The sequence below is a fragment of the Nyctereutes procyonoides genome, unplaced genomic scaffold (assembly GCF_905146905.1).
Source record: "Nyctereutes procyonoides isolate TBG_1078 unplaced genomic scaffold, NYPRO_anot_genome, whole genome shotgun sequence".
NCBI lineage: Eukaryota > Metazoa > Chordata > Mammalia > Carnivora > Canidae > Nyctereutes > Nyctereutes procyonoides.
The window spans coordinates 9,163,030-9,188,760 of NW_026575133.1; the positions used below are offsets into that span (position 1 = coordinate 9,163,030).

General features: G+C 41.3%; 1 protein-coding gene across 1 annotated transcript in view; it reads left to right on the forward strand.

Annotated features, from left to right (window-relative positions):
- CFAP58 (cilia and flagella associated protein 58) overlaps window positions 1-25,731 on the forward strand; it is a 97,664-nt gene that overhangs the window by 45,699 nt on the left and 26,234 nt on the right. The window contains exons 14-15 of the mRNA XM_055299868.1: window positions 1,001-1,112; window positions 3,149-3,253. Coding sequence (XP_055155843.1) covers window positions 1,001-1,112; window positions 3,149-3,253 — 217 coding nt within the window. The remainder of the gene's footprint in view (window positions 1-1,000; window positions 1,113-3,148; window positions 3,254-25,731) is intronic.

The following is a 25,731-nucleotide window of genomic DNA, read 5'->3' on the forward strand; positions in this document are numbered from 1 at the left end:
AAGCAATTAAGTAAAAGAGATGGCTTGGTATTAGTAATCTGCACACCCACAGCAGACGAGGACACATAATAATATCCTTATTGCCCATGTCAATGTGAGTGTTTGCCTCTTCTCCACCCCTCAACAAAGCAGCTTGTTCCATAGGGTGGCAGCCAGCTCACAGAGCACTGCGAATGGCTCTAGCATGGTGCCTATTTGCTAGAAATTCCTGCAGATTGGAGAAGTAGTTTTGAGCCAGAGCTAGTTCTTCAGGACTTTTGCAGCCATCTGTGTAGTGGTGGAACAGCAAATATCACTTCTAACTTGATTTTTCTCAATCCTGGCTGCACATTAGAATTACCAGGAGGACTTTACAACCTATGAAACCCAAGTAACATGCTTGACCAATTAAAGTGGAATCTCTGTGGGGATTGGGTCCAGGCAAAGGTAAGTCGCACAGCTCCCCAGGTGATTCCAATGTGAAGTCAGGGTGCAATGCACTGCCCTAATTGTTGTCAAGTTATCACAAGAGCTTCAATGTCCTGCAGTCAGGTGCCATATTTTGTGGTAAAACATAAAAGATAGGTTGTTCTTTATATAGAGATATTTAGAGTATATTGAAATTCTCATAATTCACTTCCTTCCTGTTCTTTCCATTGACTTGTAAATTCCTCGGGCTTTTGGAATCATGATTCTGAAGTTCTGGTACTTTCATTCAAACTAATGCTGAAGTTTGTGCTCTTTAAGGATTGATAATATCTGTGTCTGGCCCAGGTTGGAAGCTGGTCTGTGTTCACAGAAGTCTCCCTGATGCCAACTTTTTATATAAGATGCTGTATGTCTATAGCCACATAAAGACATGCTTTTCAAATGGGTGGAGAATTTCTCCCATCCAAGTACTAACCAGGCCCAACCCTGCTTAGCTTCCAAGATCAGACAAGATCGGGTGCGTTCAGGGTGGTATGGCCGTAGACAATGGGTGGAGAATTTCTTAGCAAAAGACAGTTTGTCTTATATTCAGGCAGGAGCTTTTCCACATGCAAAGAGAATTCTTGAAGGAGAGGACACGATGTCGAGCCCTGGAGGAGGAACTGGAGAACCCCATGAATGTGCACAGGTGGAGGAAGCTTGAGGTAATGCCTGGCGGAGCCTTCCTCTCCTCCTCAGATCCATTCTCCTACCCTACACTGCCCCCTCTCTAATGCACAGGAAGGAGCTTGGTTTTATTTAATACTATGCAAATTGTCTATATCAAAGGTAAATTGGGTTGTTCCCAAACCAGATGGTTTACTTGGGTTTTGTTTAAAAAGTCTTGGACAAGATCCGTTCTGTTTAAAGAAGACCCAGGGGAAGTTGTGAATCGACTTCATCAATAGACATTTTTCCTGTTGAGAAGTTTTTGGTCAACCAATTATCCTCAGGCTGCCTGTCTCTGTTGCTGATCGTCTTCAGCCACATTGTCCACCAGCATCTATACCTTCTTTCAGTTTGTCTTTGCATTCTTTATGTTGCAGCAGGAAACAAGGTCAACTAGCTCTTTTTTTTTTTTTTTTTTTTGACTAGCATTGTGTTAGTCAAACCCTTTCTCTTAGGATCTGGGGACACTGCCAAAGTATCACTGGTAGGTGATGGATAACAAACCTCATATTTTATTTTATGACTTCCTGATAGATATTACCATCAGCCCTGCAGATAACAGGTAAAGACAAGCCCTGCTTATTCATGAAAAAAACAGATGGCCATCTCTCAGAGCTGTAGCCAGCCATGTGGGTGCCAGGAGGGGCTTTGACCACACCAACAATTAGGGTTTGGGAGGATAGACGTATATGACATAAGAAAGTACAACCAGCCAGGTCAGTTTTGGTTTTCATTTCTATTTTTTCCTTTTAATGAAGAAAACATTAAGGGTAATGCATTATAAATTGTTATGTAAACATGAGGCTTGAATTTCAACAACATCCAGTCTTGCCAGATGAATGTGCGCCAGATATACTCCCAGTATATGGATGTCAGTTGGCGCTGCTTAGTATTTTTAAGCAAAGTCACAGTCAGTGGAATGTTTTCTTCCCTTGGTGTTGACCCTCATTTATTCCTCTTTAAATGCCAAGAGTGGTGTCAACTAACAATAATATGGATGTGTCTGGGGAAGTAGAGCTGAAGACTTAAAATTCATTTACTGTCTCATTCATTTATTCCATGTGTTTTCAAGCAAATCCTTACAGTTTCCAATTCCATGTCAATTTCTATTTAAAAATTAGAAAATTTCAGGGAAGCAGATGAAAATATTTAGCTGCTAGATTAATTCAAAATGTCAGTACAGTTGAAAGCAGAACTTTGGCTCAAAGTCGAGAGGACAGATTATCAATTTATAACTGTAGTGTTTGTTTGAATTGTACATAGATAGTTATTGAAAGTGCCTCAAAGCTTTCCGGATTGATAACCCCATTTGAGAGCTAAATGCCATGGTCGTGTTTTGTTGCCAATTATTAGCAGAAGTCCACATCCTAGAAACCTTCCTCATCATAGGCTATAATGAATCTTCTTGTTGGCAATTACCAAAGGAGAATCCTGAGTTTGAATAAATTAGGGAAGCCTGTCTCATTCATTCGGAAACAGAGGGCATAGGAGGAAAAGCCTCAGAGCATAGTAATGAAGAACTGCAGGCTTTCGAGCCAGGCACATCTGGGCTTGAATCCAGCTCTGACCCTTACCAGTGTGGGTGGACAACTTAATCCTCTGACCCACGGTTGTCTTCTCTGTAAAAGGGGAAGACTAATACTGTCTTAAAGGAACTAGTGTGCCTAAAATTTGATGTTGTACGAAAAGCACTTAGCATTGTGTCTGGATGGTGGCAAATAATTAGGTATAATGCATAGTAGCTATCATTATTGTTATTAGTATAATCATTGTTTTCCCTGATGGAACAAACATATTCATTTTCCATTTATTGGCTAACTAGAGCCAATAGGTAAGATATTAGCCAAACTTCATTTCTTTTTTGATGGCCATTGCAATCTATTATGCTTTTTTTTTTTTGGTCCTAATTCTCTCTGTATGGGGTCTGCAGGTTTGCAATACATTTTAATAAGACAATAATTATTTTACATAGAAACTTCAGTGTTTTGAACTGGTGATATCTCAGCTGCTTTACTTTGTTGCCTCTGAACAGGCCAGTGACCCCAGTACCTTTGAGCTGATACAGAAGATTCACACCCTGCAGAAGCGTCTCATCAGCAAGACAGAAGAAGTGGTTGAGAAAGAGCTGCTTCTGCAGGTAGCATTTTCCTTTTCTGGACTCAGTGAGGAAGCGTGTTTTCTGAGCATCACCTTCTCTAGGACTGCTTTTAGAATTAGCTATTTGGCAGCATTGCATGCCCCATCTTTAACTGTAGATGGCAACAGTGACTCACACACAGAGAACAAACAACATGATTAATTGGTCTTTTATGCTGCCATCACTGATATTTCAAGAATTCTGGAAAATTAAGTTGAAGGCTAGACTTACTGCGTTGGGTGCTATGAGCCTTTATTCCCCACTTCTCTACAGTTTTATTTGTCAGATTCTTTTAAATACTTTTCTTTAAATCTTTATAAAATGGGAAATGCTATGATTTTGATTTTGAAAATAAGCTTTCACATAGAACACAGATGATCTGTCCTCTTGAAGATTTGTGAGATGAACTGGAAGGAAATACTTCTTTTTGTGGGTTTTATGCATTCAGTTATTCTGGAGTAATCAGGAATGCTAACATCCTTTTAGGCCTGTGTCTTTGCAAGTATAGGCTGTTATCACCAGCCTATACTGTCCTGGTGGCTTTCCCTACGTGTCTCAGTTCTTTTTCATGGTTCTGGGTGGGGGTATCGTCACCTCCAATCAGTGGATGAGGAAGCTGGGCTCTAGGCGTGCAGTGTGGATAAAAACGTAAGCTCCCATGTTAGGTGGGCTGGGTTGGAATCTTGCCTCTGCCAATTTAGAGCTGCGTGAAGTTAACTTCTCTGCCCCTGAGGTTCTTAATCTGTACTATAGGATAATAACAGAACTTGTGGAAAGGGATGTTGTGAAGATGGAAGGAGCTCAGTATTATGCTTGGCACACAGTGTTTAATAAATATTGCAGCTATCCTTATTATTTCTAATTCCAAAGCCCATGCTCTTAACTGCTGAGTTACCATTAATAAGAGCAGGAACTTCTATACATGAGCAAAAGGCATTTGCCTCTTCTCTTTCACTTTTTACTTTAAAAAGACATTGTCCATGAGGTTGGATATATATAGTAAGTTTCTTTCCAGAGCATGGCTATGCTGAATGGCCCATGGCTATATTCCTCTTCTCTTATAGATGAGCATAGTGGTTAGGAGGGCAAACTCTGGAGTCAGAAAGATCTGGTCTTGAATCGGCTCCAATGCCTTATGTTACATGACTTGAGGGAGACTTACATAAATTCTCCAAACCTCAGTTTTTCCACCCATTAAATGGGGGCATTAACACCCAGTTTCTTTATGGGAGAAAGATACTCCCACCGGAGTATACAACTTGGAAGTCTTGTGGTAAGGAAAACCAGTTAGTGCGTGGGCACCGAGGTGTGGTGGGTAGTTCAGGCTTCAGGCTATAACTCCATCAACCCAGCCACAAGTCACGTCCCACGGCCATGCAACTGGGAAGTGGCAGAGTGGCAGCTCAAACCAGACCGTCCCCTCCAGAGCCCACGCACTGTACCAGCACATTACCTTGCCTCCCCAGTTGTTATTGGGTTGTTGGCTTTACAAAGGACATTTTGTGTTTGCCAAACCTCTCTGTGGTAAGGTTGTTTGGTATTTCATTGACTGCTTTAATTTTATTACTTCTTTCCTTCCATAAGCTTTGGATTTATTCTGCTCTTTTTCTACCTTCTCAAGACTGGTGCTCAACTCGTAAATGTTAAATCTACTTTTCTATTAGAAGCATTTGTACCTATAAAACATACTTTAAATGATTTCTGGAGTTCCTCCCGACAGCGTTTGCAATATGGTATTTTCATTTTCATTTAGTTCTAAATATTTTCTGTTTTCAGAATTATTTATCCTTTGAGAGTAAGTAATACCTGCTATTCCTCTTATGGTAATCAAAAGTATAAGTTTAAATCCCCAAATATATATGCATTTAGGTAATCACTTAGTTACTGATCTCTCATTTTTTTCTTTTTTTTTTTTTTGCATTGTGGTCTGTATTCTACTGATTCTTTGGAATTTGTTGAAACTTGCTTTGGGACCAACTAAAGTGGTCAGTTTTTCTAACTGATGCTTATGTTCTCTACATGTTCAAGCTTCATGAGTCTCTATGATATTCATCAGATCAACCTTGTTAATTGTGTTGTCCAGATCTGTATCTTTCCTCATTTTGTCTACATAATCACTGAAAAAAAGTTTGGAGATTTATCTATTTCTCCTTGTAGTTATGCCACTTTCTTTGCTTTAAGTACATTTTGGATTATGTTCGTAAGGTGAGTAAAATGTTGCAATTGTTATTTGTTCCTGATGAATTGTGCCCTTAGTATTATGTGAGAACCTTCCTCAATCCTTAATGCTTTTACTTACAAAATTGTTTGATATTAATATAACTCTACCTGGGGCTTTTGTGCATAAGTACTATATAATTTTAAACTTTTAGTGTCTTTACATTTTAGGTGGGTATCTTGTAATTAAAAAATATCCAATCTGACATATTTGTCTTTTGATTGGTATGTCTAGCCTACTTGTATTTATTGATAATTTTAGGTTTATTTCTACCTACTTATTTTCTATTATTTGCCCTGATTTTTTTAATACTTGAAAAAGGTCTGTTCCTATATTCTATTGGATTAAGTCTTCTTTATTCCCTCTTTTTGCACTCCACTGGTTACTTCTCTCTCCTCATTATTCCCTATTCTCCTTTTCTTGGTTTATCCATTTATTTTCTGAATAGCTACCACTGCTCAATGTAGTTCTCACTCTCTGCCTTATGGATTTCCTCAAAAATTGAACACACATAGTGCACATCAAGTCTAAACCAATCCATAGTTGATGTTGATCTATATGCTTATTCTTAATAACATGAGGACCTAGATGCTTTAACTCCAAATACCCACTGTAGTCCTGCCAGCATTAGTCAGCATCATGATTTTATGGAGTCAATGAATATTTATTCAGATTTATCAAGATGTTGACCAGTTCTTTTGTTTTCTTTTGTTCAATGTGGGGCTTGAATTCACAAGCCTGAGATCAAGAGTCACATGCTCCACCGACTGAGGCAGCCAGGTGCCCCGCAGTTCTTCTGTTTTCTCTTTCTTCATATCCCCAATTCCTTACTTCTAGGTTCCATCTCCTTTTGAAAGTGCTTCCTTTCATAGTTATTTCAGTGATAAAATTTTCAGAGGCTAATACTCTCCTTTGTGTATCTAGAAATATTTTTATTTTGGCCATACTCATAAATAAGCTGAAATTCTATTTTCTGTTTATACTTTCAAGCTGACAGGCCTTTGGGTTAGCTTCTAGTGATGCCATTGAGACTCATGATTTGTGTTCCTCCTCAGACATCCTGCCTTTGCTTCTCTTTGGTTGCTAGAGCTGCCCATTGTTTTTGGTGTCCTGGAAAAGCACAATGCATTTGATAAGAACTTAGTTTTGCTGACTGTGCTTAGGATTTGCTGTTTCCTGAATCTGAATTTGAATAATCTTTGAATAGTATCTGCTTTATTGGAGTGCCTTAGTGGTACAGTCCAGTTAAGCATCTGACTCTTGTTTTTGGCTCAGGTCATGATCTCATGATCATGAGATCAAGTCCCATATAGCTTGGAGTCTGCATGAGTTTCTCTCTCCTTCTCTCTCTGCCCCTCCCTGGCTTCATGTACAAATTCTCTCTCTCTCTCTCTCTCTCTCTCTCTCAAATAAATAAATCTTAAAAAAATAGTGTCTCCTTTATCTCCTTTATTCAGTCCTTCTGGAACTCTTACCAGATATATGTTGGAATTTCTCATTTATTCTTCTTTATCTACTGGCCTCTTTGATATTTTTCTTCTCTTTATCTCTTATTTTACGTTTTCACAGCTTTGTCCTCTTACTCACTAAGTCTCCCTTAAGGTGTGCTTATCTGCTAGTAGCCAATTGGACAAGATTTTGTTTTCAATGATTTTATTTTTATTTTCTAGAGGGTTTTTTTTTCCCTCCATATGACTGGTCTTTGTTGATAGTGTCTTGATTTTTTATTATGTTTTTATTCTTTCTCTATGTCTTCAATCAATTTAAACATTCTATAGTCTTCATCTGCTTGTGCTATTAGTTGAAGGTGTTGGTGGTCTTTCCTATTGTATACATGACTACTGAGTTTGATTCGTAGTGGATCTTTTTACTTTTGTATTGTAATTTTGGATTGTGAACTAATTTTCAGAAAAGCTTTGTTTACAGGACTTGGGAATGGTTCAGGTTAAGGCTACATCCTTTCATTTGTTTCTCCCAGGTGCCCTAGAAGATATCAATTGCTTAGGATAATTTTTAACGTTAAATTCTCACCTTGGGGCTTCTTGGACAACTTGGTTCATGTATATTAGAACCCCAAAGACTTGTGATGGAAGAGCCATGAATATAAATTCTCCACACAGCCAAAGTTTTTTTTCCTTACTCAAAGCCTAGGAGGCATTGTTAGACTTCTTTGTGGTCTTCCTATCCCAGTGGGTAGATTTCCATCTATTGTCTCTTTCACCAAAGGTGTAACCCTGTTAAGTCTGTAACTTTATGTAGAGGAGTCTTAGTACCAGTTACCCACTTCACACAGGCCTAGCACCAAGTTATCTTTTATCATTTTATGGCCATTAAAGCCCAAGCCCCTTGTTCAGTGAGTCCAGTCACTCCTTTCTTTCTTTCTTCTTTTTTTTTTAATCAAAAGAATGTGTCGTTTTACTCAGCAGCTCTCATGCTTTGTGGACTTTCATTGTCAGGTTTTTGTTCTGCCATATGACCATTAATAGCCATTTTTCTGTCTTCTCTAATCTCTAGTTTTCTCATTCATAAAATGGGGACAGTAGCAGTACTTACCTACAGAGTTGAATTTGTTAAGTACACATAAGATTTGCCAGTATGCTTGGTTATCCTTAACAATGTTCTCATTAACATAACTATTATTGTTAACATTATTAACCACAAAACAATTTTTTTTACAGTTCAAGGTTTAACACTCAGCCTCACTCTCCTTTATTCAGTCCTTCATGTAACCTTTCTTTTGGATGATTGGGTTGCTCTGTCCCTGCTGCACATTTCCTTCTGGGGCTTGCATATATCCCCAGACAACACACCTTGTAATTTTGGGGAAGCCCCAGGTGCTCCACAGGATTGGACAGTTTCTCAGTGTCATCTGTTTTTTAAAATTGTTTGAGAAATTCTCTGCACTTAGAACATTTTACAATTAGGAAGATTTTGGTTGAATTCCTCTGAGTATCAGAACATTTTTTAAACGACTAATTTGTTACATGGTAATGAAGAGATCCCATCATTTTCTAGCAGCAGATTAGATAGAAGCCTATTTACCCCAATAGACTTGAGTTATTTGAGGAAAGGCACTTGATAATTCATTTCTCTAACCCCAATGCCTGATATGGTAGCAGGGCACATGAGTAGTGCTCAATAATGGACAGACTCTTTGCCTGGGCAACTCCTACACTTAACCTTTATGCCTTAGCTTGAGTGTTATTTTCTTCAGAGAGGTCCTTATTCCTAGGTTAGGTATCCTGGTACCTGTTCCTATGTCTTGACTTATCTTTCATGCCATCCTTACACTTGTACTTAACAAAATAATTGTAACTCTGTGTTTAATGACTCTTGCTAGACCATAAGCTTCACAAAAGTGGTACCTGTGTCTGTCTTGATGATCATTTCATTCCTAGTTTCTTGCACACAGATTTGTTTAGTGACTGATTAAATGTTGGAAGAATGGTGGTCATTCAGTAAGTGGTATGTCTTATAGCCATTTAAGTTCTGTCTTTGAGCTCTGAGACATTATGGTAATTATTCTTCTTGTTGCCTTTTCGTTTTTGTTACTAACTTCTAACTTTGTGGGAGTCTGGTATTTACTGTGACTTTATGGATCTATAAACTTGATGCAAACTGTCAGTGTCCTTTTAGTGTGCCAAAGCATGCTAATTCATGTGGTGCACTCAAAGTTCTCCCCTTGCTCAGAGTTAAGATGAAAATGGTTCTTGAGCTTGACTTTATAGCGTCAGTGGTAAGATGAAGAAGTTTGCATTCTTGTGAGAAATGGAATCTAAGGTGTGGATGGGAAAGATTTCTTTTCTTTTGCCTACCAGTCCACTCTACTATTCCCTTCAAAAGAGCAAGGGCAATGCAAGCATATCTGAGACATGCCTCCTGGTATCCTCTTCTTTCTGTTTTTAATGCATTTAGTCTTCATGTCTTCTGAATCATTCTGTGTTAATGACTTCTTTAAAAAACAAAAAAGCATCTGTAGGATTAGGCAGGCATATGTGCCATGAGTGACTGCTATCCATTACCTAAGTATCATTATATCATCATCATCATCATCAAGATGGGATTCCAAATAATGGCATAATAGCATTAGAGTAGGAAGCTCTAACCTTTTGCCAGAGGCACTTAAACATATAAGAAACATAAATAGCAGTTGGGACTTGTTTTTTCAAAGTTTTTAAATATGGAATAGCAAACTCAAATATACCCCCCCTTAGGACCAGGCAGGTAACAAGAAAGACTGCATTAAACTTTGTGTATCATGATTAGAAATGGCAAACTAAAATGGACAGGGGCCTCAGAATCGGAGGCAAATGGCAATGCTGGGGACTGCAGTACCTAGGGGCTGCAGATCCCTTGTCTAGGAAGCGGCTAACCCTACCCTCCACTATGCTCTCATGTCATCAGATCTTTAACTTTTCAAGAATAGCTTGAAATGTGAATTTTTTTCTGTTCCCTATAATGAGTTTTAAATATTGGCAACTTTAGAACAGTGTATAGACTTCCCAGAAACATATCTTCCAAACACCCTTGACCCACACACAGGAGGCTTGTTTGCCACCTCTGGCTTCAAGGCCTGATGGGAGAAAGAGATTTAAGAGAAAGCAGCAGCAAATCAGCTTTTACTTGTTATAATTTCTTTGATCTAGTCCTTTGTTGTGATTCCTTGATGGAAGTACAGAGCATAAAAATCATAAGAGAAAGAGGAGATGAGGAGGGAGGAGAAGGAAAGGCTGTAGGTGTCTTATGGTGATAGACGGTCAGAGGTGAATGAAGGTGGGTTATTTCTGAGGAGGCAAGCAAAAAGGTGGGCAAACCTGGGGTATGTTTTGTGGGACCAGGCATTGGTGGACATAATAGAAGATGAATCTTCTTAAAATATCTTTCCCCCTGCTGCTAATGTCTCTGTCTTAGTTTCATTTTTTAAGCTTTTCTAAAACAGAAAAGAATTCCCTGAATTCTTTTTTTTTTAATTCCCTGAATTCTTACAAAGACAAGGAGTTGCCTCCTGGCCCTCCAGGGCACAGGCAGCAGATGTATTGCTGGTATCCACTCAACTGATAGTTACTGAGTGCCATCTATGTGCCAGGGCACCTGGGATTCCAGGATTCCACTTGATCTTGGCCTTGGAAGACCATGGAGCTCTACAGCCACAGTGCAGTGTAACAAGGGCTTTGATTATGTACAGGATCCTATGGGACTCTGAGAAAACTTTGGTGTGGTCGGGGTCTCAGTGTGGATTCTCCAAATCAGAGAATGAGACTTGGCTTGGTTTCCAGTAGGTGGTCTTGGGAAGTTGGAATGAGAGAGTAGGAAAGTGAGACTGGGAAGGAGAAAAGCCAGTAGAAGGAGGGAGACAGCTGGTCACTGTGTGGATATCTGAGTTTCAGTTCTACTGGAATTTCTCTGAGGAGCCACACTGAAATGACTGAAGAGTTGTCTTGTCAAAGGATGGTAGACTGGGATATTGTTCACTGATCCCCATTCCCCCCTGGTTAAAAATTGCCCCTGGGGGCATTGGGCTGGTTGTGAAAGCAGACTGAGATATTTTAGTTGTATCCATGCCTACATCTGAGGGAGCCCTGGTCTGAGGCAGAAAAGCCGACTCCACCTGCACTTGAGGCAGAAGCTGCCAGAGTGTTCTGGAAATGATGGCCATGCCAGTGTGCGAGGCATTTCATCCATAGCTGAAATTTTGAGGTGGGCTGAGAGGATGAGACTCAGGGCTGCAGTAGGAGATATGTCTTCCTGACAGGTCCTGAAGACCAGCAACCAGTAGACCCTGTTCCTCCCAGTTCCTTACTCACTTAGCTTCTCACCTGAATGGTAAATTGGCAATCCAACTTCAGAAAAGGCAGTGGCATTTTCCCAGCCACATTCCCATCTGGCCTTTCCCCATCCCATCAACAACCTGGCATTCCAGGTGATATCCAATAACCAGATGACATGGTAATACTGTGGTTTGTTTAAAAGATGGCACCCCAAGTTTGCTCTAATCACAGTCATCCATTATTGCATGGTTCCTGTGTGTTAGGCTCTGTGCTTTCCCCACACACAGACCTCAGGGATGGTGGTGAACACACAGTGAACAACAGCTGGCCAGATGGGAGGGTGAAATAATGTGTGATGCACCTGAGGAGGAGGTACAATTTGGGGGAAGGAAATAAGCTTGACCCCCACAACATGAGCACTAGATTATCTTACTCAGAACATTCATCATATAGATGAAAACACTGAGGCATTTCCCTTAATATATAGAATAGCAGCATATCACTGGAAGAGTTCATTACTTTAGGGGGTTATGATGCATGGGAGCCCACTACCTACCAAAGTGACACATTGAAATGACCCAAGCAAGAAAAGTACTTTGATAAAGTTCAGGTTTGTGTGGCTTAGGAAATTATCATATACGTTCTCCATTGTTTCTTTGTGCTACCAGTCTAGAGAATGGGCATGCCCCTCAGATAAATAAATAATGAACTGAACTGGAAACCACTGCTTCTTTGTTGGCATCTGGGTCCTGCCCTTTCAAGGTGAACTTTTCCCGTAAGTTAATTTTATGACTGACTGGCTGCAAGTCTAGTTTATTTAACTGTAAAATGGCCTGAAAGATAGGAGAGTTTGAATGGATCAGCTCAAGTCATTAGCTGTACCGGGGAACAAACCTCTCATAGTACATTTTTGGATAATTCTTTCATAAGGCTTCTTAGGATCCTAAGGATCTTCTGATTATCCTACATTTATTGGACACTTAGAATGTGTTAGACATTCCTCTAAATGCTTTATATATGGATTATTTCATTTAATCATCCTTACACCCCAAGAGATGAGAGCTGTCACCTTTCCCCTTTACAGGTGGGAAACATTAGGCACAGAAAGGTTGAAAGACTTGCCCCCAATGCTACACATCTGGCACCTGGTGGAGGTATGAGTCTGACTTCAGAAGTCTGGCTCCAAAGGCTCTTCACCAGGGAAAATCATGGCCATTGATTCATCTTGTATAGACTACTTTGGTCATTAACAGGCAAAATTCACATTTCTCACTGCATCTAGAGCCTGACTACTCTAAGCCTGGTTCTAGAACCAGTAGCACTGCGTCATCTAAGAACTTGCTAGAATGCAGAATCTCAGGACCTTGCCAGACCTAATGAATCAGAATCTGCATTTCAACAAGATTCCCAGGGGTATAGGATATTGGTTCAGATAGTCACCCTTTCTTTGCAAGAGCTATGGTTCAGGAAGGAGCCCCACAACACCTGGTTACTAGGCATGTGGTCTTACTTTCTGCATAACCTTCCAACACTTCAGATCTCCTCTGAAACCTGAAACACTTCTGTGAAACTTGGAGCTCATCACTTTATCGGCATCCTTCAGTTACTGTGAAGATGATAGGAAGGAACTGCATGAAGCCCTTCTTAGAGGAATGCCTGTGGTCATAAGAATTGGCCAGTGCTCAAAAAATATCATGATTTCTGGTTTAGGGCAAGATAACCTCACCCTCTGGTTCACAGCTCCTGAACTCCAGGGACCAAGACCTAGGAGGGAAACTGAAAAATGAATGCATCCAGGGTTTGAGGCATGTTTTAGGGCTCCATAAACTCTCAATGGCTAGTGTTGTTATTATGAAAAGTCTAGAATGTTTCTTTGTTGATAGAGACATGAAAAACCTTGATCTTGTTTTATGGCAGCCTGGATGAATTTGGCAGAAGCTGCAGAGAGTTTTGAAGAGTGGAGGGGAATGGCAGTCACAGCTCACATTTATAGCACACTGAGTACGTGCCCAGCCGCCTTGCGCTAAAGCATTTTGCTTTCACTGTATCCACAGGAAGCCCAGATGAGCCGGTGCTGTTATTGTTTCTGTTTTATAGGGGAGGGGACTGGGGCTTCACAACAAAACTTGCCTAAGAGTTTACAGCTAAGAAATGCCAGAGCTGCAGTTTTAAACCAGGGTTTGGTAAACGATGACCCAACATGGCCCATACAAAGAACAATATTTATGCATGTAAGTGGTTAGAAAAAAATCAAATGATCACATCTCATGACATGTAAAAATGAAATGAAATACACCTCAATTTTCTTTTTTTAAAAAAGATTTAATTTATTTATTCATGAGACACACACACACACACACACACACACACACAGAGGCAGAGACATAGGCAGAGAAAGAAGCAGGCTCCTCACAGGAAGCCCAATGTGGGACTCGATCCCAGGACAGGGATCATGCCCCAAGCTAAAGGCAGACACTCAACCACTGAGCCACCCAGGCATCCCTACACCTCAAATTTCTGTGGCGGCAGATCAAGTTGTATTGGTGCATAGCCACACTCATCCATTTATGTATTGTCTATGGCTCCTTTTGTGCTAGGGCAGCAGAGCTGAGTAATTGTGGCAGAGACCATATGGCCCACAAAGTCCACAAAAGTTACCTCCGGCCTTTTGCAGAAAAGACTCACTGACCCCACTTCTAAACCTTAGTTATTGGAAGCCAGACCAGAACCATTCACCACTATTCTATGGTTAGTCCTAGTAAAGCCATTGAACATTTCATTTCTATGACTACTTCTCCCTTCCCCAATTCCAAATGAATAGGTCAATTATTAAAGAACCGCTTTGAGATATGGAAGGCAGCATTTTAATACTGCGTCCCATTGCTGGTGGCATAGTCTGTAGCAGACATAATTCTTGTCCACTCTGTTGTCAGATAACGTGTTCATCCTCCGCAAAGCTGAGCTGAAATTGTAGGAGATGCTCCCTCACCAGACAGACCGGGGGACAGAAAGGCAGAGCAAAAGCTGCTGGCTAGAAGGTCATCTGCAGATTTTTGTTCTGTTTCAAAATCAAAGGGAAGGAGAATGAGATGAGAGGGGGAGACACCATCAGCAAAGTCTTGCTGTGCTTACCAAAGAATATTGGAAGTGTCAGAAATCGTTGAGGAGGCCTCTTCCCCAGCATGCTCCTCGTGGGCTGCTTCTCCACTGTTACCTCGTCCTCAGACTTCCTGGGGGATGTCTACTTTCCTGCACCTGCTCCTCATGTGTCAGTGAGGATGAGGAGCAACTGGAGATGGGTCGTTCAGAAAACAGAGCACTAATGCTGGCCATTAACAGAGCTGTGCATACATCCATGTGGCCTGCCGGGGGTGGGGGGGGCGCTGTATGCTGGTCCATATCTGGTTTGTGCAAGGGCCTTGATGTGAATTCTAAGAGGGTGGGCTCCAGGGCAGCTTGTTTGTGATCTTACAGCACCTTGGCAACCGTTAATGTCTGATGGGCACATTGTGAAGTGCTTTTTCTGCATCATATCTCAGTAGCTCCCGAGTGCTAATCTGGGGGCTGGGAGAATGTGTATGTTCCCAAACACGAGTGTTTCATTGATTTGAAATGTCATGAGCACAATGACTGGGTAGCATAAGGCCGATTTTACTTTTTAATTTTGGAGACTGCATTTATCCGCCCCCGCATTCTTCTTTCTTACCTTTGGAGATGTAAAATGTTATGTAGTTTTTTGAAATGGCCTTCTATTTTATTTTTCGTGCATTCCTTTCCTTTATGAAAGGAAAGGATTGGTAAGCACTCCTGACAATTTTCTATTTGTTGATAGTATGGATGTTATTGCTAGATAACTATAGTTGGAATGCGTGGCTCTGCCATGAGCTCTGAACCCCTGGGTGGGTTACTTAACCTGTCTGTGGTGACTTGATTTCTTCACTTGTCAAGTAGGGATAATCATGGTTGTCTCACGGGTTTGCTGGAGAGATTATATTAATATATGTAAAGCATTTAGAGTGGTCCCTGGACCAGAGCAAACCTACATCAGTATATCTGCTAGTCTTTTTCTATTTCATGTTAAAACTTAGCAGCAGAAGAAATTAGTAAGACCATGCTGGTGCTTTCAAGAGCTTGGCAGGGTGGGTGGATGGGAGTTCTTCACATCTAAGAAATCTAAAATGAAGGAGCTCTGGCTTAACCTCTTCATCTTTGCAACAGCCCTATTTAACTAAAGGATGGAGAGGTTTGTGGGCCCTCAGAAAATGTATGCCAGCCTAAGAAAAAGGGTGATCCTGCAGGACCCGTTTGTCTCGTTGGCGTTGGCGGGAGCAGGCTTTTAGTATGCAGATGTGGTGGCATTAAGAAATCATGTTCAGCTTCATTTAAGGTCAATACGTTTCTCAACCTGTGTCCCTTCACACATGCTCAGTTATCACCCACCTTCTATTCCCTCTCACTGGTTCTCTATCAGTGTGCCAGGACTAACTTCCTGGGGTGTTAGAGTCCCACAAACATTAGGAGTTTCTTAAAAAGAGATAGGCTCTGGTAGGCTCCCTTAGGCAGACAGAGGTTAAAAACCAGTTTATACCTTCAGCCGTGAGTACCTTAAACACTTGTAATTCCAGCCAACCCAAGGAGATGCTCAGCCACCTGGTGCACTGGATTTCTGATTTGCTTTAGGAAGGGTTTTGGTCATGTTCCTTCCTTTGAAACAAGTGGTTTTCAAGCGGGGTTATCTTGATTGGCTCACTTCTCTTCTGTCTTGTTTTCATCTCAGTAGTAAGAGAATTGAGGCCGTTTAAATTGTCAGGAATCCAAGAAATAGCAGGCCTGCTTCCAGAGGTTTCATTAACAAAGGACAGACAGATATTAAATGCACAGCAGACGTCAAACCTCATTCCTCTCCTCAAAGGAACTCTTTCTCTAACCGCAAGAAACAAGGACCTTCTTCCCAACTGTCCACTGATTTTTCTAGCTCTTTCATGACTCCTTTCTGCTCCACCCCCTTCCACATCCCCGCAAGACTGGAAAGGGGAGGCGTTGCTACTTGGTTGGTACATACTCATGAGGCCTGGGCCACATACTGCTGGTGGGCCAGGCCATTCTGTGTGGCATAGCCGGTGCCCATGTGCTTTAGCTCCCCGGCTCTCCCAGTCTCTGTGTCGGAGGGCAGCGGGCCAGGGCAAAACCCAGCATGTCCACTGTCTGTTCCAACTCCTCTCTGATTTTGACTATGTGGGTCAGCCTCATTGGGTCTATTCTATCTGGCTGTCTGGGATCCAGGAAGAGATAGTCTTGGTGTAGACAATTTCGCAGCCCAGTGGACTGGAGAAGCCTTCTGTGGGGGATGGGGTGGGGGTGGGGTATTAGGTAGAAAACCTAGTGATTAAGAGCTTGGACTCTGGAGCAAATCAGGTTTGTGAGTTCAAGCTCACTCATAATACTGTGTGGCCCTGAGCAAGTCACTTAAGTTCCCTGAGCTGCAGAGTCTGATTTGTAAAATACAGATGATAATAATCCCTTTTGCATGAGGTTTTGTATGGATTAAATGAGATTATCTTTACCAAGCCCATAGCCCAGTGCTTGCGCTTAAGAGATGTTAGCTGCTAGTGTCATGGTATTGTACTTTGGATGTGGATTTTATATATTTATTTCAAATATTTGTTTATTCATTTATGCCTCTCTTAGAGAGAGGCAGAGACACAGGCAGAGGGAGAAGCAGGCTCCTCGAGGGGAGCCCGATGTGGGACTCAATCCTGGGTCTCCGGGACCATGCCCTGAGCTGAAGGCAGACACTCAACCGAGCCACCCAGGCATCCCTGGATGTAGCTTTTAGACAGATCTCCACAACCATAGTTTATAAGGGGCTTAAGTAGAACAATTGAGCATTTCATATGCAAACTCACTTTCAGGAATAACTGCTCGACCCATTTCCTTAGGGCAGCCTTTCACTTTACCTGGAGAGTAGGCCATAAATAGTTTCTGTGATGACCTCGGTAACAGTTAGCTTTTACCGTATGACAAACCGGTCTAAAACTTAGCAGCTTAGGGTAGCCCTGGTGGCGCAGTTGTTTAGTGATGCCTGCAGCCTGGGGTGTGATCCTGGAGACCCCGGATGGAGTCGCATGTCGGGCTCCCTGCAAGGAGCCTGCTTCTCCCTCTGCCTGTGTCTCTGCCTCTCTCTCTCTCTCTGTGTCTCTCATGAATAAATAAATAAAATCTTAAAAAAGAAAGAAAGAAAGAAAGCAAGAAAGCAATTCTTTAAAAAAAAAAAAACTTAGCAGCTTAAAACAGCAATCGTTTATTAGGCTGTGATTCTATGAGTTGACAATTTGGACTGGATGCACCTAGCCAGTTCTCTCGGGCTTGCCTGGACCCACTCATGTTTCTGCTGGCAGCAGGTTTTTGGGAGCTGGTTGATCTAAATGGCATCATTCACATATACAGTGTCACACTTGCCTGTTGGCCAAAGCAAATCACGTGGCCAAGATAAATGGAGGAGATGACTGTTTAAGATCATGGACAGGGCAGCCTAGGTGGTTTGGCGGTTTTGTGCCACCTTCAGCCCAGGACATGATCCTGGAGACCTGGGATTGAGTCCCACGTCGGGCTCCCTGCATGGAGCCTGCTTCTCCCTCTGCTTGTGTCTCTGCCTCTCTCTCTCTCTCTGTCTCTCATGAATAAATAAAAAATTTTAAAAAAACATCATGGACACATCCAGCCATTACTGCAACAACATATCACAATTTCTTATCGTTGGTGAGTTTGACTGGAAACACTTTGCATTTAAGCATTCAAGTGGTATAAGATTTCTTTTTTCAATCCTTTGTCAGATATGGTATTTTAATGTGCCTGGCATCTGGTTGCTATCCTTGGATTTTATTGCTGACATGCTTTTCTTTTCTTTAGTCTTTTATTCCCTTTATTTGGGAAATTATAGTTTGCTGTAGGACATAGTTCTTTTTATAGGAGAAACAGCTGTGATGTCATAACTGAGCATTTTTCCTTAGGGAAATGCATTTATCCCCATGCATTTGGAAAAATGATCCACAATCCATTTGTTCATTTCTATTTTGGTGTCTGACTTCACATTGAATTGGAGCAAATATGTGAGCCAAAAATGTATTAGTTGATAAATTAATATCTAAAAAATGTTATTTACTATTTTCTTTTGATTTCTAGTTATTGAGCTCTCATAGATGAGGGGATGTTAAAAAATAGAATTAATTTTCTTTCTTTTATAAGGGTCAGTTGGAAGTTTCACAAAACCAACTGAGAGGGCGAATCATAGGAGTTTCTGATAGAAACTATTCAATTCTTTTCATTAGAGAGGTGTTTAAGCAGGATTTTTTTTTTTAGTAAAAACAAATGCAATAATATGACTAGTAACCTAAAATGGAAATAAATAGATTACTTAGAGTCCAAACAAAACATTTTCAATAAAGAATTTCTCAGTGGAACATTTAGATTCTTATTGAATCTGTATACAATTATATTTTACTCCTCAAACAAAACAGAGTTTCAGTGATAAATGTTTTTGGACAGCAGCAAGATTCAATTCAGTTTGTTTCACGATGCAGATTTATTTGTGAAATTAGAGGAAAACAAACACCACCTGGGGAGTCCTGTCTATCTTTAGCTACTCTGTTGGTTTCTCACCTAGAAATACCTCAGAGATAGAGGTGCTTCTTACAAGGATGAGAAAAATTGCAGATGGAGCAGAAATTAATTTGTATTTATAGTCCAAACACCTACATGAATCCTTAATATGCTTTTTTATGATTTTAGGGGAATTTATAGAATCGTTTAGATTGGAAGAAATCTCCAGTGGGTTATCAAGTTTCCTCTCCTTATAATGCAGCACTGATTTTATTATCCTTAAAGCAGCTCTGATAGATGGGTGTCAAGTCTGGCTCATGTTTCATGCATTAAAAAATGTATATTCCCTAGCCTGAATGTATTTAATCTGTAGGAGACAGAGTGAGAGCTGCCTATATGCCCAGGAGACCTTTGCTGAGTTCCTGAGACACAGTCTTCTCTGGAATAGATGCCAAATATGTAGCATATTAAGCATTATATTGATGCCTTCAAACTGAGTTTACTTTTGGCTTCTGACCATTGGAAATATTTTTCCCAGTGTGTATAGAGTCTGAGGGTGCTATCTGTTTTGAGATAATAATAGAAAATCATTCCCTCTTAAATCCTTTTTGTCCTGCATACGTCCAGGGATCTATCATCCCCACAATTAAGAGAGCCTGGTTGAAAGACAGGTTATGAACCAAAATGTATTTTGGGGGTGTTTCTAATGTCTGCAAGAATTTGTGAGACACAAAGGAATAGAAGACATGGTCCTTACGTGTAAGAAATTTATATTCTGTTTCAGAAGATTTCTGAGGTATATCTAGGAAAAAAATGAGATTGGTCTCTATGAGCAGTGTCTAAAAAATCCAGACTATCACTTTATGGTTCCACTTAGTGAACAATACCCAATTATGCATCATTACATTATACTGGATACTGACAATAGTGAGTGTCCAATTATGCAGAAGAGACACTGTCTAGGAGAGAATATAATATGGTGTTTGTTGTTTAAAACAGCTGTAAGTGCCAAAGGGGTAAGAGTAGGGGAGATGAATAAGAACTGGCTTCCTCACAGACAAAGAAGATGTGATTGGGCCAGATTTTGTCGCATTAAAATTACTTATCCAACCATTGCCTGAAAATATGTGTTGAAGAAGAATGGGGTAGCAAGGGAGCTCAGACCTAGTCTTGAGTCCTGGTTTTACCAATGCCCAACTTTGTGATCTCGAGCAAGCAACTTACCCTCTCAGAGCCCAGCTGTAGAATGGTCAGAGTAATAATATCTGGTTCACAGTGTTGTTGTGAGGACTGAACAAGAAAACTCATTTGAACTGTCTAGGACAGAGCTAGTCACGTAGGGTAGTAAGAGCTAACTACCCATGACATTGATGGCATTGATGTAGAAAGGGCTTGTAATGTAAAGTGTTCTTTTTTTTTTCAAGACTTTATTTTTATTTATTCATGAGAGACACACAGAGAGAGAGGCAGAGACATAGGCAGAGAAAGAAGCAGGCTTCCTGCAGGGAGCCCGATATGGGACTCGATCCCAGAACCCCGGGATCATGCCCTGAGCCAAAGGCAGATGCTCAACCACTGAGCCACCCAGGAAAAAGCCACCCTGGAAAGTGTTCTTGAGGGAGGCATATTTGGAAACAAGGGAAAAGGACATTTTAGATTGAGGGAAAATAAAGAGTCAAAGTTCTGAGATGGGTGATAATGCCTGCAGCTACCATGGCAGAAATTATAGGTTTTGGATGCTTATTGTATAATTATGTGTCCAATCCTGTGACTGATCCTTTATGTTATTATGTATTATTTTTAATTCTCACAATGATTTTTACTGTTTATGTGGTAGGCCAGTTTTACAAATAAGGAAACTGAGGCTCAGAAAGATTAAGTAATATGGTAATAGTCACAGAGTGACCCAGTGGTAGAACTAGGTTTCAAACCCATGCAGTCTCTGGTGAGTGAATCCGTATTCTATCCCAGCTTGGTTAGCCTTCCAGGCCTATGTTCTGGAAGGATATTAACTAGTCAGAGGAGTGACCAGGAGGAAAGACCGAAAGGGCAAGGGGTCAAGGATTGGGCTGAAGGAGCACCAAAGGACAGTTGTAATTTGGGCCCAAATTACTGAGGATATTGGTAAGGGACAGGCACTGAAAATGAGGAGAAAGGAGTAAATCAATGAGATCTTTAAAAAGATGAACTTAAAGGACGTGACCATTGAATGTCTGTGAAGGTCAAGAGAGAAGAGTCAAAAATGGTTGTCAGTTTTTATCCTGATCAGTGATAACTCCCAGGATTCTGCCGGTGACTCACTGCCTTGGGGCCCAGTAGCTACATCACATTGGTCCTCTTGTGCCTGTTCCTTACCCACCCACCCCACCAAGGTTGCCCAGGCTGAAACTTGGACCAGGAGATTCTTTGAATCTTGAACAGAAGATGAAAATAAGACAAAACAGGGAAGAACACCCATGTTGCATGAAGGCTGCAAACAGTTACCATCACAGAAAAACTATACAGACTTCGGTAATCCCTTAATCCCATGTCACTCATCTGGATTCTACTTCTGGTACAGATTGGCAGTTAAGGCAAAAAAAGTCTTTCTCCCATTACATGTTTCAGTTGCACAGTTCATGGCAGTTCATATTACTGCTGCCATATCAGAAAGCTATTGATTTTTCATACTTATTTGTATCCAGCTCATCCTGCTATGTAGCTTCTCAGTTGATTTTCTGGGGTTTCTAGTTATATAATCATGTCTTTTCTAAAAAGTGATGGTTTTCCTCCTCCTTTCCAATAAATATTCAATTTATTTTTATTACTTGGCTCATCACTTTGTTTATAATATTAGTTATTTTAAGAAATTAATTGGACTAGGGATCCCTGGGTGGCGCAGTGGTTTGGCGCCTGCCTTTGGCCCAGGGCGCGATCCTGGAGACCCGGGATCGAATCCCATGTCGGGCTCCCGGTGCATGGAGCCTGCTTCTCCCTCTGCCTGTGTCTCTGCCTCTCTCTCTCACTGTGTGCCTATCATAAATAAATAAAAATTAAAAAAATATTAAAAAAAAAGAAATTAATTGGACTAATTTGGGTTGTTGCATACCCAAAGGAGGGATGGATTGGAAATCAGAGAGCTAATATAGAGAGAAAGGCCCAGAAACTACTGCAGTATAACCATAATGTTATGATGCCCAAGGAGATTGAAATGAAAAAAAAAAAAACTGAAATAGTCACAAGAGAAAGAGCATTGGCCTTCTTACGTTGGGCAGGGCACAAAAGATGACTTTCAGGCCTCTCCAAAGTCTGTGGTCTAGCTAACAATCACCAGGAACTTTGACTCTGTTGTTGATAGAGTTTGAGGTTTATTGTAATCAGTTCATCTGAAAAGAGGTGAGAAAATGGAAATTAATTAGAATTCGCAGTTTATAAACAGCTCCAGGAAGGTGGATTTAAAAGAAATTAGCAGGTATTTTAATTTTCTTCAATATTGCCATGGTCAGACTCTTAATCTAGCCTGAGGCAAAACATCACATAATAATTACAGTTTAAAAATTTTAAACTGCTTTTTCCAGTTGACAAAGCAATCTTACATACATTGTCTTATTTGGTCTTCAACAACTTCGAGATGGATGATGATGGAAGCATCTAACATTTGTCTAGCAAGTTACGTTTTGCAAAGCACTCGCACCTATTCCGCCTCATGCTTACACTCATTGATTTCTAACATATACTCAAAAGGTTTCTCTAATTGTCTCTACACACAGTTATTCTTTTCTGTTCCTGAAAATAAAATTCCCAGAGAATATCTGTCCTTGCTTTGTCCATGCAGCAAACCCCTCTTTGTTTTTTTAAAATCCTGTTCAGGGGGTCCCCGGGTGTCTCTGTTGGTTAAACATCAGACTCTCGATTTCAGCTCGGGTCATGATCTCAGGGCTGTGGGATCAAGACCCGAGTCTGGCTCTGTGCTCAGTAGGGAGTCTGCTGGAGATTCTCTCCTTTTCCCTCTGCCCCAACCCTCATTCTCTCTCTCTCTCTCAAATAAGTAAATAAATCTTAAAAAAATAAAATATTGTACAGGTAGGACATGGTCTTTGCCTTCTCCTCAAAGAGTGGAGAAAAGCTGAGTGAATCAGCCTGGGAAAGGGGGACCCAGCTCCGTAGCCTGTGCAGTGGGGATGTATATAGAAGATGCCTGACAGGAAGTCCCCTTGGCTGACTCTGAGGGTTATGAGAACTTTAGAGTGACCTTCTCATCTTTGGCTTTTCCCCAAAGTGAGGACAGTGGGGAAGGTGGCTGTGTGAGGGTATGTAGTATTTAGAGGATGATGTTTCATAAGCTACACACACACATTTAGAGCCTCCCCATTCTATAGTGCCTGTCATTTCCCTCAACTTTAGAAGAAAAAGAAGCTTGTTCGGCTGCTTTGCAGAGCCTTTCAGGGAAATGTGTCCAATTTTGCAGCAGGACTCAGAGGGCAGTCTCACAGAAGCCAAGGAAGGAGAGAATTTCAAGAAGGGAGTAGGTTATCACTGTTGGCATCTCCTGAGAGAGGTGGAACTCAGGGAAGGATGTGGCACTCACTGGTGCCCTTTGAGTGTCCAGTTCTGAGAAGTTGTTGGATATGGAAGCCTGACTGCCAAGGGCTCAGAAGGAAGAGGTGGTGAGAGAGTGGAGGGAGTAGATTTAGGTTATTGATGTAAGACATGTGGCTCTGAAAGACTGGAGGAAAAACACTAAACACACACATTATATAAATACTTTTTTGTTATAAAAGATTCAAGATATATAGAAATATAGAATAAACCAGGCAAGGCTTCTGTTCCTTTTTGTGGCAGCCCCACTCCCCGAGTGTAATGGGGTGACATATGCTCTTCTAATCCTTGGTAAACATTTTAGAGATAGGGTGAAGTTCATGTTTATGTCAGGCATGAGTGCGAAGAGGAAGCACAGAAGGAGAGGAGGAGATTCAAGGTAGGCATGTGTGTTTGTGCGTGAGCAGGGTTATAGAATATGTGGATTTATGTGCATGGGTAGAGTCTACCTATGTTATTCACATGCACATACCAGGAAAGAAGATGGAGGCCACCAGCTCTTCATTTGATGTGGACAGGAAGGGAGTGAGAACTTACATAGCACTGGTGCCTTGTGATGAAGAATGAGGTCTCTCTCTTTTTTTAAGTTTTATTTATTCATGAGAGACACACAGAGAGGCAGAGACATAGGCAGAGGGAGAAGCAGGCTCCTCGCAGGGGGCCTGATGTGGGACTCCATCCCAGGATCCCAGGATCAAGCCCTGGGCCTAAGGCAGACGCTCAACCACTGAGCCACCCAGGTGCCCCAAGATTGCGGTCTCTTAAGATGCCTTCTGTCTGTTCAGATCAGGTCACCTGCTGAGAGTGAGTGTCCATGGTGAAATTGGGGGCCAGAGGAGAGAGGTCTGAAGAAGCTGCTGAGCAGATGGTATCTGGATGTTCACAAGAAATGAATATGAGAATTTCTGAGAGGAAGGAAGGAAGAAGTCAAAGTACCTAATTTGAACCTGTAATGGCCCTGCTCTGTACATCCTGCACTGCCCTTTAGCAGCGCTGGATGGCCTGGGAGCTGAGCAATGGTCAGCAAGAGAGAGGACCATACTCTCTGGGAACATACCTGCCAGGTGTAATAGAAGGTCAGGGAGGAAGGCTGAAAGTGTTGTGGAAGGCACTCAGGAGTATTTGACTCTAGGGCAGCGGTGGGGGGAAGCAGAACCATAAAGCCAGGAGGAGGCTAATGGGCTGAGCCAAGTGGGAGGGTTGAGTGATTTGCAGGTCCCAGTGATGGCAGTGAAGGAGGGAGAGCAATGGCGGGCTAGGAGTCTGCATTCAGAGATGGGGAGCATGGATTTAGGGCGAGTTTTCAAGCCAGCTCTGGAATTAGTGGCATTCATATTAAACTGGTCATGGAATTTCAGGTAGACTATTTCAATCAGATAAAAGCCAAAGCCAAACCCAAACCAAAACCAAACAAAAAAACTCCCAGTGCTTGTTGCAATATATCTGACTCTATTTCCAAAATTTATAAAAAATTTCCTTCTTATTTACAGTCCCTTTGTAAGAGTCATTTCTGAAAATCAGTAAGTCTCCAAATGGCACCTATTTGAAGAAGACTTAATTCCTCTTTTATATAGACTGTTAGTAATGCTCTCTGACTTGTGAAATCCTTCTATTCTGCGAGACCCGATCCCACTTGAATTACTCCTCAGTAAAACATGACTCAAGGTACATTTTTATACCTCCCCTCCCTTTTCCCCCCTCCCTTTTCTTTTATTTTTTAAAAGATTTTATTTATCTAAGACACACACACACACACACACACAGAGAGAGAGAGAGAGGCAGAGACTCAGGCAGAGGGAGAAGCAGGCTCTATGCAGGGAGCCTGATGTGGGACTCGATCCTGGGTCTCCAGGATCACGCCACGGGCTGAAGATGGCACTAAACCGCTGAGCCACCTGGGCTGCCCTCACTTTTCTTTTCTAAAATCTGATATTTTAATCAGTTGAGCTCCCCATGGTGAACCTTCAACTAATGCATATATTTAGAACTCTTGACTTTGCAAGTGATGTGGAGCATTTTCTCATGTGCTTGTTGGCCATGTCTATGTCTTCCTCTGTGAAATTTCTGTTCATGTCTTTTGCCCATTTCATGATTGGATTGTTTGTTTCTTTGAGTTTAATAAATTCTTTATAGATCTTGGTTACTAGCCCTTTATCTGATACGTCATTTGCAAATATCTTCTCCCATTCTGTAGGTTGTCTTTTAGTTTTGTTGACTGTTTCTTTTGCTGTGCAGAAGCTTTTTATCTTAAGTCCCAATAATTCATTTTTGCTTTTCTTTCCCTTGCCTTCGTGGATGCATCTTGCAAGAAGTTG